The following is a 19,611-nucleotide window of genomic DNA, read 5'->3' on the forward strand; positions in this document are numbered from 1 at the left end:
CCAACAAAGTGCACCTTATTCATTAGTGACGATTCTAACTGTCGTTTTTATATACATATAATTTCACGTCACACCAAAGAACATCACATTACATACTTGTAACTTCCTCCTCTCTTACATTGCTAACTTTGACATTGGAATGCACCATACGGAAGCCTTACACATGTTATAAATCTTATAAAGTATGTTCAAATGGAGCCTTAATCAGCTGGATACTGTTTTGGTTTTCCATCCCATTATCAGTATACCTTTTAAAGCATAACAACTCACTATTATTTAATAACAATTTTGAATATAAAGGCAAACATTTTTAGAGTTGAAATATAATCAAAGGTCCTACATCTATTGTTTTAATTTCATAAAAGGCACATGTCCAAAAATACAAACTTAACAAAAGGCAAAAAAAAAAAATACAAAAAAAAGAACACTATTTAATTTTTAACAGAACAAATTCTCACTTTCCAGACAGGTGTATTTATAATTTTCTATATAGATCTACAATTTATACAGTAATAGAAAGACAACCGTATTTTACTAAAGCTTTTTTTCTATGACTTTACTCTTTTTCCAAGCAGAAGTTCTTGTAACTCTTAGTCAAAGCTTACTTTGACTATAACTTAAACACTATAACAAGTTATTAATAAAAGTTTATGGATTAATATTGCAGTAAAATAAAATATAAAAAAAAATTATCCACAATAAACAGATCATAATTTAGTACTATGATTAAAACTAGTTTATGAAACTGTAAGCAAATTCTATCTCAACTGATAAAAACTAATATTTATTGACGTTAGATCTTATCATCAGAGTTTAAACATTAATATTCAGAGTTGTGTGCTTGAGTTTTTAATAATTATTAATATTTTATTTCATTTATATATAAAAACTAGTTTAAGAAGCTACACTAAAATATTCACTCCTTACATTTATAATTGTAAGAAAAAACATAATTTTCTTGAGGTGATGATATTTAAGATCATATCTCTACAATTCAATATATGAAATATACAGCCAAATTAAATAAAAACAAAAATCTTCAACCGAAAATATTGATAATATTCATTCCTTTGAACTCATAATGTTACTATATAAATATATTCAACCTTCTCATACAAAGCAAAACTAAAACCTATTAAAGGGAACATATATAAAAATTAAAAACAAATCAAAATTACAAAAAAAAACAAAGAAAACCTAAATCCCTAGGGTTTTCAGTTGATCTAAAGATGATAATTTTTCTCTTTAAGTTACTAAAGTTGAAGCCAGCAACACTAACCAAAACAAGAAGCTTCACTTCACACACAATAATATAAAGTTCTACATCTGGTTATTACTAGTAGTATTAGAAGAAGAACTAAAACCAGAAACATGATCATTCCAATTAGCTGCGGAATTACCAATGATAACAGCGCTATTCCAATATTGTTCACTTCCTTGATGATTATTATTATTGTTATTGTTGCTGCTAATTCCCAAAAAGCCTCTATTAATACTATCTTCCATTTTCACAGAAGCTAGTTGAGTCATAATTCCAGAAGTTGAATTTACCTTTGGCCTCATGTATCCACTGTTAGATATCATCATATCATGGTTTTGAACATTTCCTTCAAAAGGGTATAAGTTTCCATTGGAAGTTTCCAAGTTGGTCAAAAATGGAAATTGATGTTGTTGATGATGAGTCATTGGCATAGTCATAGGCATAGGCATAGGCATAGGCATAGGCATCTTCCATTGTTCCAAACCATTTGTTGAAGATAGAATTGAGTTACCATTTCCACCAAGTAAAGAACTTCCTAAATCACCACCTCCTCCTCCTCCCATGTAACTAAATCCATAGTTTAACCCTAATTCGCCGCCTCCGAATTCGTTAGGGTTATTGAAGTTATGGTGTAATGGTGTCATGAATCTCAATGATGACATTTGAGGTGTAAGGCCTAATATATCGGCGGAGGCGGACGAGTGATTGTTATGCGAGGTGATTGAGTTTGTCGAACTAGCACTGCCGGTTTGAAGATCGGAGCTCGCCGGAGATTTCGCCGAGTTACTTCCTTTGCTTCTTTTGTTTCTCCGGAAGCCTCCCCCAACCGGGACGTTTCTTAGCGTGCCCCCTTTCGTCCAGTACCTTCTGCAAGTCTTGCAGAAGTGTCGCGGCTGAGAGAGGCTGTAGTTGTTGAAGTAGCAAAACTTCGTATTGGTTGATTCGCAACGCGGACATTTCAGCGCAGTCTCTGGTATAGGCATGTTCGCCATTCTTGCTTTGTCGGACATCGATCCCGGCCTAATTGAGCCTATGCTACCAGCTCCATGAGGCTGAGGCTGAGGCTGTGTTTGTGGTGGTTGCGACGGTGGTGTCTGAAGTAGTTGTTGAGAGATGGAACCGGAACCGGAACCGCCGTTTCCTGGTTGATGATGATGATGATGATTCTTTAATAACAACATAGACAAAAGGAAGAAAATTAGAAGAAAAATATATGAGTTGAGGATAAAACAAGAAAGGTGATTGATTAATATAACTATAGAAATCAAATATTTGGTATATTCAAGAAAAGGTATAAAATTAAAGTAACAAGAATATTTTTTTTTTCCTTTTCATCTTTTGAATTATTTTTCCTTTTGCACAAGAAACAAAATGAAGAACCAAATTGAACTCAAACCCTTATTGAAATATATATATTTACCTGTTGCTGCTGCTGCCAGTTGGCTGCATCAAGATAAGCTGCTGGTATGGAAGTAAAAACCATGGTTTCTCTCTTTGAAGCTTTTTCTTTTAAGGAGAAAAATCAAATCACATAAACAAGGTAGAGAGCTAAGAGAGTGTGTGTGATGAGTTGAAGATAGAAGAAAGAAAGAAAGAAAGAAAGCAAAGAAATGAAAAGAAAAAAACAAGAGGTTGAGAAGATTTGGAGGTGGAAATGTGTAGCAAAAGTAAAGGAGGGGTGTTTTGAGTATTTATATATAAATTCTAGAGTTGGTTATTCACTCATTGTTCATCTTGTTTATTTTATTATATTTTGTTGCTTTCTAGGGTTTTGAGAAGGTGCTGTTTCTTAACTGGTAAGCTTCTTTTTTTTTTATGCTCACTGCTAGAGACTATTTTAAGTACTGTTGTAAGACAGAGAGAGATCAGTGCTGACCAGTCTTTGTTTGTTAGCAAATAGGAAATATATTTATTAGTAGATGTGTAGAATATATGTCACATGTTTGTTTATAATGTTATGTTATTATATGGTTTTTAACTCAAATATATATATATATATTGAAATAGCTAGCACAAATTTACTCAAAGCAAATTCAAATAAATATTAAAAGGTCTTGAGTTTGAATTTAATTATAATATGCAGCAGTGTTAAATCTTTTTGTAACACAAAAGATATATTATTTATATTTAAATTAGAAAAATATATTTGAATTTAGACTATTCGATAATATATGAATGCAACAAGATTAAATTTCTTTATTGTTTATTGTAATCTTTTTAAATTTGAGATAATAGTTTCTGCAAATATGGGAAAGAAATATACAATTCTATTTAAATAAAAATACATACTTGAATTTAGGATAAAAATATCATTCTTCTCAAACATACAAAATTTCACATTTGTGTATTTTTATATATTTATAAATAATTGTCATTTTAGATTATAAATATAATGTTTATTATTATTATTATTATTATTATTATTATTATTATTATTATTATTATTATTATTATTATTATTACTTCTACTAATATAGTATTATTTATTAATTATGAAATGAATAATAAATAATTAAAATTGTTATAAAATACCATAAAGTGACATGCAAAAAATAATGAAAGGAGTGGTTAGATTATATAATCAATAATAAAAGCAACTGAATTGAAAATATCCATTTAATTTAGAATAATATTTTATTTTATAAATTTAATAAATACATCATTCATTATAATAGAGATATGTACTTTGAAAAAAAGCATGAAACTACACATATTTGATATCTATAATTTAATTATATACAAAATCCTCTTACTATATTGTATTTTTTTTCACAATGACTTAAAGTGCATACATATATTTTTACTATTCTCAAACTTCATATTTGATGAGAACCTCGTGCATTGGACCACCCAATCATAAATTTAAGGTAAAGAATATGATGTAAAAAATGATTATCTTATAATATATTATAAAATATTAAAAAATATTAAATAAAAAGTTAAGTATTGGTGCTTTAATCCAATTAGTGTCCCGACCAAATGAGACTTTTTCTTGGTCCGGTCTGTACCCTTCCCCACTATTATTTGCTTTTGCATTGCATGGGAATATTTATCAATCCATATCACTCACTCTCACGCGCCACTCTTTCCCACGCGCCACCACCATAGATTATATGATCATAATTACCTAAATGATTTTTTTATTAGTAGTACCATGAAAAGATGGAATTTAAACTGAAATTGTGGATTCCTATGTCTTGAAGTTTCTTATTCCTTTGGTTGTTACTCATTGAAAGGTGATCCCAAAGATTTTTGCATAGAAGTAGATTTGAAATTTTATACCTTTTCTCATCTACCAATGTGAGTTTGGTCTAAATTTATTAGGGTGGTTATTCAAGGTTTAATCATTCTTGTGTCCATGAATTTGACTAGCCAACAAAAGGATTTAACAAAGTGTGTATTTGATGATCAAGTCTCTTTAGATTAATTCTTTAAACATAAGTTTTAGTTTATTCAAATTTAGTTATGATCTTTTAAATATTTGTAATTAGATAATCAATTCTAGGATTTAATTGTAACTGATTTTAATTATAAAAGCTTATTATTATAAATTATCTATAAGTTTAGCCCTAATTCAAAATATTTATCCAAAAACCTAATTACAAATTATTGATTTCAGATGCTTAACTATTAATTTTTATTTATAAACTATTTAAAAAAATTTAAATAGCCAAATGCCAAGATAATTACTCTAATATTCAAATTAGAGTGAGGATTTTGTTTATAAGATGAGAAAGTGAGAATAATAATTTTAATAAAAAAAAAGGTGACAATTGTTAATTTACAATCATCTTTGAACCCTCAGCCGCCTTTAGGTTTAAGTGCCTCTAAGAAAAGGAAGGTTTCGATAGGGGAATTTTTTAGGTTTAAAGTTGATTTAAATGGCTTAGTACATATGATATTATGATTATAGGTGTTTTACCGATGGATAATTTATTGATTGTTAAAGCGGTTCTTAAGAGTTTTGAGCTTGCTTCGGGGCTTAAGGTGAATTTCTTCAAAAGTTTTATTCATGGGTTTAATGCGGGGAGAAAGTTTCTTGAGCTTGTTGAGGGCTTTCTCCACTATAAAGTTTGTGTGTTGCCTCTCAAGTATTTAGGGTTTCTAGGGAAGGGAATTACGATTAAAAAATGCAGTAGAAAATATAAATTTTATTTCAATCGATCCTTACGAATGATAATGATTAGTGATAAAATGGTTATCTCTTGTGGCAATTAATAGTTGGTGTAGAATCGAGAGCGATCACGAGTATTGAATGAACAACATTATTTGTACTCATTCCACACGAATAAAGTGCCTTCAATTTTAGTGTTAGATGTTACGATTGAAGACTTAAAGAGAGAGAAGTGTGGCTAGGGTTTCAAAACTGAATTTTGTTAAACAAGAAATACTTTAGCACAAGAATTCTATTTATAAAACATTTTGTGTGAGTTTCAAGTTGAACAAGCCCACTAAGAACATCGTACTTTATAATGTATTGTTTTTCACTTAAGTGCATTGTATTTTACAATGTTCCATGCTCTACTTAAGTACATATTGTTCCTTACGGTGTTCCATATTGCACTTAAGTACACCATACCTTACAGTGTACTGTGTTTCTCTAATTAATGCTAGTGCACTACAAGACCACACAATCGAATACGCTTCACTTATTTCTTTTCTCCCATATATTTGTCCTTATGTGTGTGTGACCCTATATGTTCTCGTGACGTTGACAATTATATCAAATCACACATTTAATATAATAAATAGTGAGCAGTATCTAACAACATATCACTGCTACCCAAGTCACAAAATTGTTATGTGATATGATAATACCTCTTTCCAATAATTTTTATTTGTATAATTACCATTTTATCCTTATGTATATAACACAACGAATAGACCGTGTCACTAGAGTTGTCAAAATGGGTTAGCCCATATGGGTCGGTCCGTCAGACCCGAAAAATCAATGGGCTTGGGCCTTAAAATTAGAGCCCATATTTTTCAGGGTTTTTTTAGTCCGGACTTAAGAAGCTTACTACCCATTAGGGCTAGGTCGTTAGGCCCGCATAGCTATAAATTTTAAAAAATTATATCAATAATTATATTATCTTACTCCAAAATAACACATTGATTTTTGTCACTTAACTAAATTTTATCTCTATTATATTCAATCGTTCTCTTTTAAATTTTATACATTAATATAATCAACATTCTTTCCTCGTATTCTATTAGTTTCTCTTATGTTAAATATTCGAGTATTATTTTATACAATTTAGACATGTGTAGTATTTAAAAACATATTATAATATTTATAAAAGATAATATAGTACCTAAAGATGTATTATGTTTAAAATAATATAATTTTTAATTTCATTTATAATAAATATTATGGGATTTTTATTTTTATTTTTTATTTAAAAAAGCCCGTTTAGGGCCTGGTATCCTAAGCTCATCTAGGTCCAGGCTCAAGTAGTAATTTTTGAGCCCATATTACAACAAGGTTTTTTTGGCCCAACCCTAAAAAGTGCGAGACCCGCTAGGTCTGACCTATTTAGGGTTGGTTAGCCCATTTTGATAGCTTTACGTGTCACCCTTTTCCAATTCAATATTTATCCATTAGAAATTTATCATGTTATGCATGCTGGACAAATTCTATCTAGGTCACCCATGTCCCTCAACATGATTTGTGGAGTACCCATTGTTGAAGTGCAGATAATAAATGTAGTTTTTATTGTTTCAACATGGACTGATTGTGTTTCAAAGAGCGTTCAATAGCTTTTATTGCTTTAAGTTTGGTTTAACAAATGGTTTATAGTTTGTGAATACTTGAAATATGAAATTGCAATAAATAAAATTGAACTTTTGGTATTTTAACAGTGAGAAAACTTTGTTGGGGTTAGATTTCATTGAGCTATTCTAATTTAGAATCCTTGACCAATAATATTCAATTCTAAATTGCTATTAATACTACTAATAATATGCAACTAGCCTTGCCTTTTGTCTTCTCTTAGCCACCAAACCCTTTCTTCACCTTGAAGTAACCTAACTCTGAAGTCATGAACCATATTTTCTCTCTAAGCGCGTATATATTTCTTGGCATAGCAAGATTGTGAAGGTAATGGAAACACAAGAAAGGGGGATTTGAATCGGGTTTTAAAAAATAAAACTTTTGCAACCCAAAGATACAAACAAAAAACTAAGAAAAATAATAATGAACACAATTATTTTTATCTTGGTTCGTTGTTGACAAAGTTACCTCCAGTCCATCCGCCAAGGTGATTCCGCCTTTTCACAATAACTTAATCCACTATAATCAAACTTGATTATAACACAAAGACCAATTGTCGATGTCTTCTTGAGTAATTTTGACTAAACCCTAGTCACTCAAGGAAAATACAATCACAAAGGTTGAGATGCAAAGTATGTTTACAAAATGCTTCTAAGAAAGCAGAATATTCAAATGAATTACAAGTATATCACACAAAATATATTCTATGAAGAGTATGAGCAAAAGTTTCTTGTGTGTATGTTTCTTTTCTCTCAAATGTTTCACAATGCATTGTTCACGTATATGATAATCTCTTAGAGTGTAGCATTATTACATACTTCCAAGTCTTATTTATATAGGAAATGAAGAGATTTATTGGAGGGTAGAATTGGAATACTTAAGTAAAGTTGTATCATTGCATAACAGTCTGTGAAAATGGGAGACAAAATGGTACAATAGTATAAACCTTAGCCCACAAAATCAGTATAGTGGAAGGAATATTTGATCTTATATTATTTTCTCACGTAAAACCTTTTTGATCTTATCTTCAATATTAAGAAGCTTCTGATAAAGAGATGATGAAACATGTAGAATGTGAAAGTGGCAAGAAACACAAGAAAATAGGATTTGGATTAGGTTTCTAAAAACAAAAGTTTTTTCAAAACCAACTCAATAAAGAAATAAAACGAATAAGAAAAATAACAAAGTTATTTTTATACTGGTTCGATGTTAATGAAGCTACCTCCAGTCCACCCTACCAATGTGATTTTGCCTTCTCAACAAGGACTTAATCCACTATAACCGAAACTGATTACAGATACCACAAAGACAACCCACCTTTGTCTTTTTGAGTCTATCTGACTAAAACCTAGTCACTCAAGGAAACCATTAAACAAATTTGAGATTTACAAGTTTGTGTTTACAAAGAATGCTTCTAAGAAAGCAGATTAACACAAGATTAATACAAATAATGTCTCACACAATAGCGAGCAACAACTCTTGTGCGTTTACAAAACTATACACAAAAAATATATATATATTTCATTAAGAATGTGTGTATGAGTGTAGTTCTTAGTGCAATGAATTAGAAGAATTTCCAATCTTCAAGTCTCCTTTATATAGGCAATTAAAAGATCCGTTGGAGGGTAAAATTGGCATAGCAAATTGAAATTGTCTCCTTTAATAACGGTTTGCATGTAGGAGGCAAAATGGTACAATAGTACTGTCCTTAGCCCATAAAATCAAAGTAGTGGAGGAAATGGTGATCTTGTGTTGTGTACTATTTTCCTGATGCAAAACATTTTAATCTTATCTTCTAATCTCCAGAGGCTTCCGATGAAATGATGTTGAAGTATGATTAGAAGGATCAAGAGACAAGTTGACAGAATCTTTAGAACTTCAGTCTTTAGATTCTTGACACAGTTCCTCAGATCTTGTTCTTCAGAATCTTCAGAACTTGAACGCAAAATCTTGAAATATTGGAAAATCCTTTAGAGACTTTTCAATCAGAGTCACAATCAGAAGCTTTATCATAAACGTTCATCAGAACCGTTGTCTAAGAGCTTTCTAGAGCTTGATAACATCTTGTAAAGCACTTGTATCTCTTCAGAGTCAAAGTGTGTTGGATTCCATAATCTGATGACATCACACGTCAATGCTTCAGAGTCAGAACCTATTTATAAAAAGCTACGCACTAAATAAAAACCATTAGTATACAAAATTGTTCTCTAAGAAAAAATGCATTGTTATTATCAAAACTAAAGGCCAAATGCATAACCAAATCTTGTTCTAACAATCTCCCCTTTTTGATGATGATAAAACCATGTATTTTGATGAAAAATTCTTACCTGGTTTAATCACATAAAAATATCAAAGTAAGGTTTGTAAGCTCCCCCTTAATTTTATATAGTTAAAAATTATTTTTCAGCTTAAAGTATCAGAGTTAGGTTTGTAAACTCCCCCTGAATTTAAGACTTAAAATAATTTTAACACATATAAAAATCTCAATCAGCATGAAATAAATAAATTTCCATAAGGCAGAAGCCTGGTTGTTACTATCTTCCCATAAGGTAGAAGCATGGTTACTATCTTCCCATTAAGGTAGAAGCATGTTTGTTATGGTTGAAGTAACTTCCCAGAATGCAACAACTTGAGTACAAAAGTATTTCAGTCAGAGTCCTTGCTTGAGTGTCAGAAAGTCTGGTTATCAGCCTCAAACATAGTGCAATTTGTCAAAGCTTTCATATGCATGGTTTCATAGCCCGATTGTATTACTCATGTATGGTTATAATTAGAACTTGTACACATCTGGTTCAGAACTTTGTCTAGTTCAGAGCTTGTATACACCTGGTTTAATAAGCACCTTGTTCAGAACAAGAATATGCCTGGTTCTTAAAACATAAGTTTGGTTGCTACGAACTCAATTCAGCTTGGTTAATGCCTTAGTACCTGAAACACTTGGTTAACATGATGAACGTTTTCAAAGTTCTCAGAAAATTTACCAATGTCAAAAACATATAAAAACACGTTTGGGTTTTAGAATTGGAATTAGATATATCAAAATCAGTAATTCTTTCTCCCCCTTTGCCATCATTCAAAAAGAATTAAAGACATAGTAAACCAAAATAAATTTCATTTCATTAAAGAATAGAATACAGATACATAAATGAAAAGAAAAAACAAAGACAACACATAGTTTTAAACCTAGAAGGGGATTGATCATATTGTTTCATGTGTAACCTGAGTTTCGTAAGTTCGTTTCATGTGTGGTCAGTTGTGTTAGAAAGCTAACGCGATAATTTTTCTGTTGAAGTGGGCAAATTAGGTCGGGAGCACTACCACAATAGTAGTTCTCAGTTTTTTATACTATAAGCATAATCAAATTTCAGTCATGCGTTAGTCATTTTGTTTCACGCGTAACTGGAGTTTCATAACTCCGATCGAGATACAATTAATTACGTTTAAAAGAGGGTTTAAAGAAACTTTAAACTGGAGAGTTTCATAGTTTTGTCATAATTCTATAATATTTGGTGCTATTGTGAAGTTAGAAATTCTATTTTAGAGTTAATGCAAGAAATATTGTGATATGGTTAAACTGAAACGAATAGAACTAGATTTAGAATACTTCGATCGAGATGCAATCAATTGAGTTTGAAAGAGAGGTTAAAGAAAACTTACACGGGAGAGTTTCATAATTTTATCATAATTATAAATATTTGGTGCTATTGTGAAGTTAAACGTTATGTTTTAGAGTTAAATCAAGGGTTTAGGGACCCTAGGGGTAAACTTAGAGGGGCAGGGGTTTGGGGAAATCCTTGGAGAAATTTTAGGAATTTGAATATATTTATAAATGATTGGGAATTAAGTTATAGATATGTTTAGAGTTGAGTTTGATAAATAATCGAGTCATTTGACTCGATTGCTTTTGAGTGGTTTCTATTTTCGATGGTTGTTTGATGTTGTTCGATGCGATTGATGAGTGTTGATGAGTGTTGATGAGAGATTATTATTTTTAATTATTATGTTGAGTATATGATTGATGCCTCATGAAGAGGAAAAGTGTTAAATTTATGCTAATATGTTTCGGTTCAGTGGAACCATTGATGTGACCATACATTGGCAATGATTTATGTTGAGTTTTAAGTTCGAGAGGAACCAGTGACGAGTATTGAAGTTGGAGGTTGACGAGTACTACATATATTTGTGTAGCATTCATGCATCATGTATATAAGACATAGGTAGGAATTCAGTCTAATGACAAGTTAGGCCTTCGGTCCAGTGACGAGTATGACTTCGCTCCAATGACGAGTTAGGACTTTGGTCAAGTGACGAGTTGGATGGTTCAGTAACACACCTCTAAATATACAAAATATTGGTATCACGTGCATGGAAGTAAGGGAGATGAATACATTGCATAGATAATTTCATTTGTTAATTAATTATTCTATTTTTGGATGTGTATGATTAATTTAACTATGATAATATACTACTCTTGATGTTTATACACCGTTAATATATATAATGTATTTCTCACCCCTTTTCTGTTTGTTTCTGTCTTTTTCTTTATGCATGTGGTGCATATACTCAGGTAAAGGCTGAGGAGATTTAGTTGTTGCTTGTAATGGAGGGAGGCATAGTTGGCCTTCTTCGTTTTTTATCTATTTGTGTTGTTTAGTTTTCCACGTGTCGCTCTGGTAGTGTAACAGTAGGTTGAGAATATTACCTTATTCGTTTGTTTTTCTGTGAGATGTTGAATTAACTATTTTATGATTAAATGAAGTTGATTTTTTATTTATTAGACCATTGAAGTTATGTTGAAGTTCATTTTCCGTTGCTATTACAATTTAAAGTGTTATGTTGAGAAACATGGCACCCTTAGTATTATTTTATTCCACATGCTTTATAAATTATGTGTTGGGGTTTAGGGTGTTATATGAACCATCAAGGGACCTACTCATCATCCACCAACTGACCATCCTAAACCACCTTGAACATATCCATCTGACTCAGGTCCAAGTTCTGGTAGAAGAAAGCTACATGGTATTTTGCATTCTCAAAGTACTGATCAGAAGCGGACATTAATTCATCCTTGAGCGATGATGCCTCCTTTTCAAGCTCTTTTATGGAATATAGGGCTTCTTTGAGCGATCCTTTTAAACACCTCTCTTCCTCAGCATAGGTTTGTTCTTTTAAGGCCACTTTCATGACGAGTAATTTTAAATCATCCCACTCATTTTCCATGGTTGTCATTATCTTCTAACGCTCTTGAATGCTCCCTATGATAAAATCAAGCCTGGACTGCAGCTCACCAATTATCCTAAGATGTTTTTCCCGTTGAACTCTCTCCACCAGGTGACATTTGAACATTTGAAATTGTGAAACTCTCATCAAATAGGAAGGAGACTTATTATGGAGTTGCCAACGATCACCAGGAAAATTCTCTTGAAAAGGGAGGAAACACCTAATAAAGTCGATCGAACTAGAATAATGTTCATTCTACAAGGATGGTCGAGGAGATTCAGTCGTCGGAATAGACTCTCTACGTGTTCTTCATCCCTCGGTGGTTGTCTAGTTGTCTCACAAAGACCCCGAGGGACCCTCCTCCCATTTTTGGCTCTTTTGAGGGAGAGCATCGCCACCACTAGATGTCTCGTCTTGCCTCTTGCTTCTAGTCACCAACAAATATCTAGGGTAGGCTGAAGGGACAACTTTGGGTCGTTGTTCGGTCTGAATCAAGACGAAGCACTCTTTCTTCTCAGTTAGCAATATTATAGACATATCCCATGCAGAACAAGAACATCAAAATGTATAACACAGTAAGGAAGAGATCAAGTAAGAAGGATCATTTCATACCATAAATCTTACTAAGGTACTTCTCTACTCCACTGCCATCTTCTCGATCTAGGGTGATTAAAGTACGAGAGTTCATAAGCTAAAAGTAACTCAACACCGTGCAGAACAAGAACATCAAAATGTATAACACGGTAAGGAAAATATCAAGTAAGAAGGATCATTTCATACCATAAATCTTACTAAGGTACTTCTCTACTCCACTGCCATCTTCTCGATCTAGGGTGATTAAAGTACGAGAGTTCATAAGCTAAAAGTAACTCAACACCTAGATCACCTCTCACTAAACGGGAGAAAGGTTGTTGGAGTATATTCCCTTGATGAGGTGAGGATTCGTTGTCCAAGACAAAGGAAAGTGAGAAGAAAATGTCACCTTTATGGTCAACATAGAAGTTCCATCTCACCTTCTGACTTATACAAATCCATCTTTCTAATCCTCATAAGGACTCGTGTAGGGTTCTAACAAACGCCTACAACGCAGAGAACATAGGGTTACCTAACCAGAGATGGCGAGAACCTCTAATGCATAAAAAGAAAGGAATACCCCTATGGTGGGGTGAATGCCCAGATGGAAACAAATGATCTTAAATGACCTAACGATGCTTCAAACATTGGTTATGATTTGATAGGGGTGACATTAGGGGTCTCCATAAAATTCGTTTCAAAAGGCATAAAAGGTATCAAAACCCCTGATTCATGAATGAAAGAGAAATGCAAATAAAAATAAGGGTCGGATAAACCACCCAAAGTAACCATGTTATCTCTTTCCATTTCTTAACAAGGATACAAAATTACATCTTCTTCGTGCCCTATACTTGAGAACCTAATATCCTGACGGAACCTCGTGATCCTATTCGAGTCTGAATATAAGGATACAATATCTCAAATATGGATAGATTTGGTATTCTTCCTAGCCATTGATTTCTAAAAGAGAGATTAAAAAGCTACAATACTTGGATCCCTAAAATCTTAATGAACTTTATAATCTTCTCTCTTATTCGGGCCTAACAGGTTAGAGAAGTGCTACCTATGAAACTTATCTGATAGTAAAAATTATAAAATAAGAGGGAGAGAAACATGTCTTTCTAAAAAGCAAACCAGAGTCCTTTATAAGGGAAAACCAAGAGCTTAAGCAATATACTTGTCTGGTAGCGTTACTGTTGCAAGAAGTGGAAAGGGTTTTACATGTAAAGGACGAATATAAGGAAAGAAACTAGACTAGGTTTCCCCAGAAAAACCATCATGAGCAGGATTAAATTTCATGAACACTTCTTTCCCACCAAATAATCAAGTTTTCATAATTGATTGACATTTTGAAGTCTCTAGAAATTAATTGATTGATGTTTGATATCCCACAACTAAAATAAGAGCTATGCATGAGACATCTGACAGGGGGTTGATGACTCACCACTAACTGAAGGACTTAGGGGTGTACATGGGTTGGATAAACCCAACAAACCCAATAAAACCCATACAAACCGACCCAAATAAATGGACTGGGTTGAGTCATTGGGTGAACACAGTTTTGAAAAATAAAAAACCATTCAAAATAATTGGGTTATGGATAAACCCACACCCAATCCACAAAACCCATGGGTTATTGAGTGACTATTTTTAAGCTATTTTTTAAAATTTGACGAATGATAACTTTAATGTCTTTAATCTTGATGGATTCAATTACAACCTTTTGAACATCTTTTATTTTATAAATAATAATTTAAACTTATTTAGGATGTTGTACTTTAATTATTTTTATGTTAATTCTTGTAAGTTGTAAGTATTTTATAAATTCTCGGTATTACTGTAATGTAACTTTGATTTTTGTAAATATGTTTATGGTGAATTTTATTGTGCGTTTAGGCATTTAATATTTTAAAAAATAGCGATAATAGGTTAAATTATTTATTAAGAAAAAACGTGAGAAATCATTTATAATTAAATAAGGAAGAAAAAAAAGAAAAAAAGTTCGGGTAACCCACTATCTAACCCACAAATTTGTGATTTTATCCAACCCAACTCAATGATGATTTGAATGGTTATTTTACGTCACCTAAACTGGTGTACCCTGTATGGGTTGGGTCATGGTTTTTGCTAAATTCAACCCAAATAGACCCATTTACACTCCTAGAGGAACTTACCCTTAATTTAGGGACTCACCCTTAACTGAGAGACTCGTCGTTAACTATTAGATTCACCAGAGAAGAATGAATGGGTTAACTATGTCGATGAAGAGTTTAATCATTATGTTCTTTGCAAGTCCTTATGCTTAAGAGATTGTGTATTATAGATTAGTAAAAACCCATGATAGGGCGAGGAGGGAGCAACACTCATCAAACATTCGCCCTAGAATATGTCACTTGGGCATGATCCCCATTCAATAATAGGCTCGCCCATATGTGAAACACTAATTATGATTTGCATGCGGCCCATACCCACTTGCTGAAGTGGTCAAGGCCACGATTCCCTAAGAAATATGTAGTCAATAAGTCTTGCGGTCAAGGAGAGACGATTACTATTTCTCAGGACACCCTAAATCCAGACCCATATACCTCTATAAATACATCATCCCTAGATTTGAAAAAGATAGTATGAATTGACGATAAAATACACATAAAATACAGAGTTTCTCACCCTCGTGAGCTTGCTCTAATCTCACAGAAAACACCACAAAAACAGAATTTCTCACCATTGTGAGTTTGCCCTAACCACTACAAACACCCTTAAATTCTAAAGCCTCTAGTCGTCCCTACCACTATGGAGGTACCACACATTTGTACTTTTTGTAATAATCAATATATATATATATAATATATATATATATATATATATATATATATATATATATATATATATATATATATATATATATATATATATATATATATATATATATATATATATATATATATCCAACTTAATAATTTATCATAATTAAATCATGAAAATATTATAAACATGGTTAGTTTACAATTACTAAAAAAATGAGTTAGAAAAACTTATAAGTTATATATTTTAATATTATCGACATTAATTATAATAAATTAAAAATCATATGTTATATATAATTAACTTAGTAATATTGCAAATCTTCTACTTTAATTTAGTGGTAAGACATTTTATACTTTTAAATATGAAGTCATGGGTTAAAGTCTTATGAAGTGCTATTTTTTAAATTCACTATTTTTAGGGGTGTTATGCACCCCTCCAACTCCTTATTAAGATCCGCCTTTGGAAATCATGAGATAGAGATTTCAATTTGAGTTTGCATTCAAATTGTACAAAAGTACAAAAAGTGTAAACAAAAATCCATTAATTCACATAAATCAATTTTAAAACAATGAGGTTGGTCAAAATAAATAATTACTGTTCAAAATGTTAAATATAAAAGATGAAAAAAAGCATCAATAAGACTATTTATTTACACTGTTTTGGTCTGAAGTTTTCAGAATCCAATAGTTTCAACATCAGTTTCTCTAGAATCTTTGATCTTAAACTAGGTTTAACAACATCAGGATTTCCATAAACATCACAAGGTTTTTTTCCCTTAAGAGAATCGCCACCGCACCAACCACCACGAGGAAAGTAACCATCCGATCTTCCCAACAGTTCTTTGTCGATTTTATCAAGAACCGGGTCGTCCTTGTCGAACCTCCGAGCAAAAGGCGCGCCGCTATGCGCCATGTCATTGAAATGCTCAATTTTCAAAGACAGAGGATGTTGCTTTGGCGGGTTGTCCCATCTTAAGTAACGCAAATCATGGTTTACGGTTGTGTTTTGATAATCCTTGTGATTGCAAATGACGGTATGAAAGTAACCCTCGTTCGACGAAAGGAAGTTCGTGTAGTACATTAAGAGAGTGCGAGGAAGGTTGTCCCAACCCCATACGCAGAACTCGAGAAATGGTTTTGTAAGGACAACCCATTCAGAACCTGAAAACCGAAAACCAACAATGCTGTTAGCTAAAATGAGTTTGGAGTGTGTGTACATACATGTTTGATTCGATTCAGTTTCCTTCGTGAACCGAACTACGAACAATCCTACGCGATAAGTTCAATACCTGTGAATAACTTGAACGAAGATGGGAGAGATCTTTTCTCTTTAGCATAGTAAACACTAGAAACCCTTGAATGATATAAGCCGGGATCGATAATGATAGGCCTGGCTCGTTGAAACCTGATATTCAAAATTGCGATTAGAGTACACGAATCGTGATCATGTATAGAATTTAATCAAGTTTAGTAACAAACTTAGACATGGTTAAGTAAGATATATACTCACTCTTTCCAACCCATGTTACTTGTATGCTCAATGAAGTTCATGTCCCTAGGCATGAATGAAAATATATGCAAGAGATCTGAAACAACAAGGTATATGATATGAAACACAACATCAAGGTTTTTGATGCCTAAGACACGATTATGTCGTCGCGCATCATCTCATTTAACTGCAATCTTTATAATATCAAGGATTGTGACTTATGTAACACCTACACTTCAGATTGATGTCGGGTGTACAATAGAGAAAACTCTAACACGACATCAACACGTGATTACATTCAATGACTTCAATTTTCTCATAATATTAGTTGTGTTAGAACATCAACCAGTATAGAAAATTAAAGATAAATGAAATTAAAAGACAATGAACACAATTGATCTTTGTTAACGCAGTTCAGCCAATAGCGTCTACCTCCACGACTATCCAACAACTATAGTTCCCTTGATTTCCAACTAATAATTAGGTTATAGTACTATGGCTTAATTTACAATAATACACCTGAAGCCCCTACACTCCTCGGTTACCTATCCACAACAAACGGTTAGGCCTAAGATCATATGTCGTATTCAACGAGTTGTATCTATGAGTCAATGTAGTGTCTTGTCTATGTTAGTTCTATGTTAGTTAGTTCTTCATAGATCTTGACTCCTATATAAAAAACCCGAGACCGTGACCATAATTTAAAACCTTGATCTTGTTTAACCTACATTTGAGTCTAAGTGATGTCAATTAAACTCTAAAACAAAAACATAAACATAAAGAGAAAAACACTAACCATCCTGTGAGAAGAGAGGGTAATCAGAGGCACTAAGATTAACAAACCAATCCCAATCATGAACCTTTTTAAGAAACAAAGCAACAGAATGAAGAGTAGAAGCAATCACGGAAGGACCCTTATAAGTAACCAAATCACCTTTCCCAACAACCATAACATTCCCAAAAACACCAAAAACCCTCTCCGATTTCACATACTTAGCAACCTCGAGCCTCTCTGCATCAGAAGCTTCTAGATCAAGGTGAATAAGGTAGTAGTTTCTTGGATGATACGTTGCTTGAAGAACCCTCTTGAGCTGTGAAACTTCCCCTTTTGTACCTGTTAACAAGTATGCGAATTTGGGGAGTTTTGGGAGAGTGAAATTGGTTGTGAAATTTGGATTTTCGGAAGAGAGGGATGAGGAAGAGGGTTTTGAGTGAGGGAGGAGGATGAGGAGGAGGAAGAGGAGGAGGGAGATTGTTAGGGTTGGGATTATGAGCCATTTATGAGGTGGGTTATGGTGGTTGGTGTGGTGGTTGTGGTGGTGGTGGGAACTGTGGTTTCGTTTCATTGGAGATTGTAATGTTTTTTGAGATTTGGTTTAGACATTAAAATAAGGAAAAGAAAAACATAAGAGGTTTTTGTTTGTGATATGATGTTTTTGTAAGTGTGAGTTACTGTCTTTTTTTGAGGTTGTTGGAGAAGGAAACGGCACCTTAGATGATTTTTTGTTCTTTAACTGAAAAAAGACATTGATTATAGCATGTTAACTGACTACTACTAATGTGTTTTGTGTTTCTTTTCATAAAGATGAAAAATGTGTTTGTCTCTCATTTCTCATCCTTGTCTCATTTTTTGTTTTGTTTCTTTTCATCCTTTTTTAATATATTTTTAGTGTTGGAGATATAAAATTACATTTAAGGAAGAAAATATATAGAAAATGATAGATAATTTAACTTTAAGATTTGGTATAAATTATTTGAATATTTCTTTTAGAGAAGTCTAGGATTTTATTTATTTATTTAATAGTATATGTTATAAGTATTTGTTGTTTAAGTGGTTTGTTAGGTTAGAAACTTTATTACTAGAAAGGTGGTTAGAGTTAGTTAGAAGTGGTTTTAATAGTTAGAATTTCTTAGAACTCAACTAATTTCGACGAACTCTATATATTTTTTTTTTCTTAGTATGTATTCATTAAGCTTTGAATCAATGGACAATGAGAATGAATGGAATATTCAACTCATCAAAGTTATCTAACAATTTTAATATGGTATCGATTGTCTTTTGATCATGCCTTCCTTTTGTTAGTCTATTTGCTTCTTCTTCTTCTTTTTTGTATGTGCATCTTAAAGCTAATAAATGGCAGAAATTGGTGGATCGTGACCATTGTCCAAGAATCGAACCACTTCACATGATGTGGCTTTAGTTTTTGGAAGCTCTTCTTCTTCTCCGTCGTTCGGCCCTAAGCTTTCTATCAAGTTGTAAGATGATAATTATATATTATGGAATCAGCAGGTGGAAGGTGTGATCCTCTCGCATAAACTTCATAACAAGGTGGTGAATCCTAAAATTTCTCCTATGCTCAGAACAGACAATGATTGTCTTCAAAATAGAATCTCAGCGGAGTATGAAACTTGGATAGTGCAAGACCAAACGTTGTTGACATAGTGGTTATCAACAATCTCTGAAATGGTGATGTTGTGTTTGCTCTCTTGT

General features: G+C 32.5%; 2 protein-coding genes across 2 annotated transcripts; both read right to left on the reverse strand.

The window, feature by feature from the left end:
• Positions 1-1,038: 1,038 nt before the first annotated feature.
• Positions 1,039-3,038, reverse strand: LOC127101659 (dof zinc finger protein DOF2.4). The gene is made up of 2 exons (XM_051039129.1): positions 2,682-3,038; positions 1,039-2,427 (listed from the first exon to the last, which is right to left on the reverse strand). Exons 1-2 carry the CDS (start codon positions 2,742-2,744, stop codon positions 1,321-1,323), a joined length of 1,170 nt encoding a protein of 389 aa, XP_050895086.1. The 5' UTR covers positions 2,745-3,038; the 3' UTR covers positions 1,039-1,320.
• Positions 3,039-16,206: 13,168 nt separating this feature from the next.
• LOC127101660 (beta-glucuronosyltransferase GlcAT14C) lies at positions 16,207-18,740 on the reverse strand. The gene is made up of 4 exons (XM_051039130.1): positions 17,917-18,740; positions 17,142-17,217; positions 16,921-17,036; positions 16,207-16,792 (listed from the first exon to the last, which is right to left on the reverse strand). The coding sequence occupies exons 1-4, from the start codon at positions 18,464-18,466 to the stop codon at positions 16,278-16,280; spliced, it is 1,257 nt and encodes a 418-aa protein (XP_050895087.1). The 5' UTR covers positions 18,467-18,740; the 3' UTR covers positions 16,207-16,277.
• Positions 18,741-19,611: the final 871 nt, after the last annotated feature.

The sequence above is a fragment of the Lathyrus oleraceus genome, chromosome 7 (assembly GCF_024323335.1).
Source record: "Lathyrus oleraceus cultivar Zhongwan6 chromosome 7, CAAS_Psat_ZW6_1.0, whole genome shotgun sequence".
Lineage (NCBI taxonomy): Eukaryota > Viridiplantae > Streptophyta > Magnoliopsida > Fabales > Fabaceae > Lathyrus > Lathyrus oleraceus.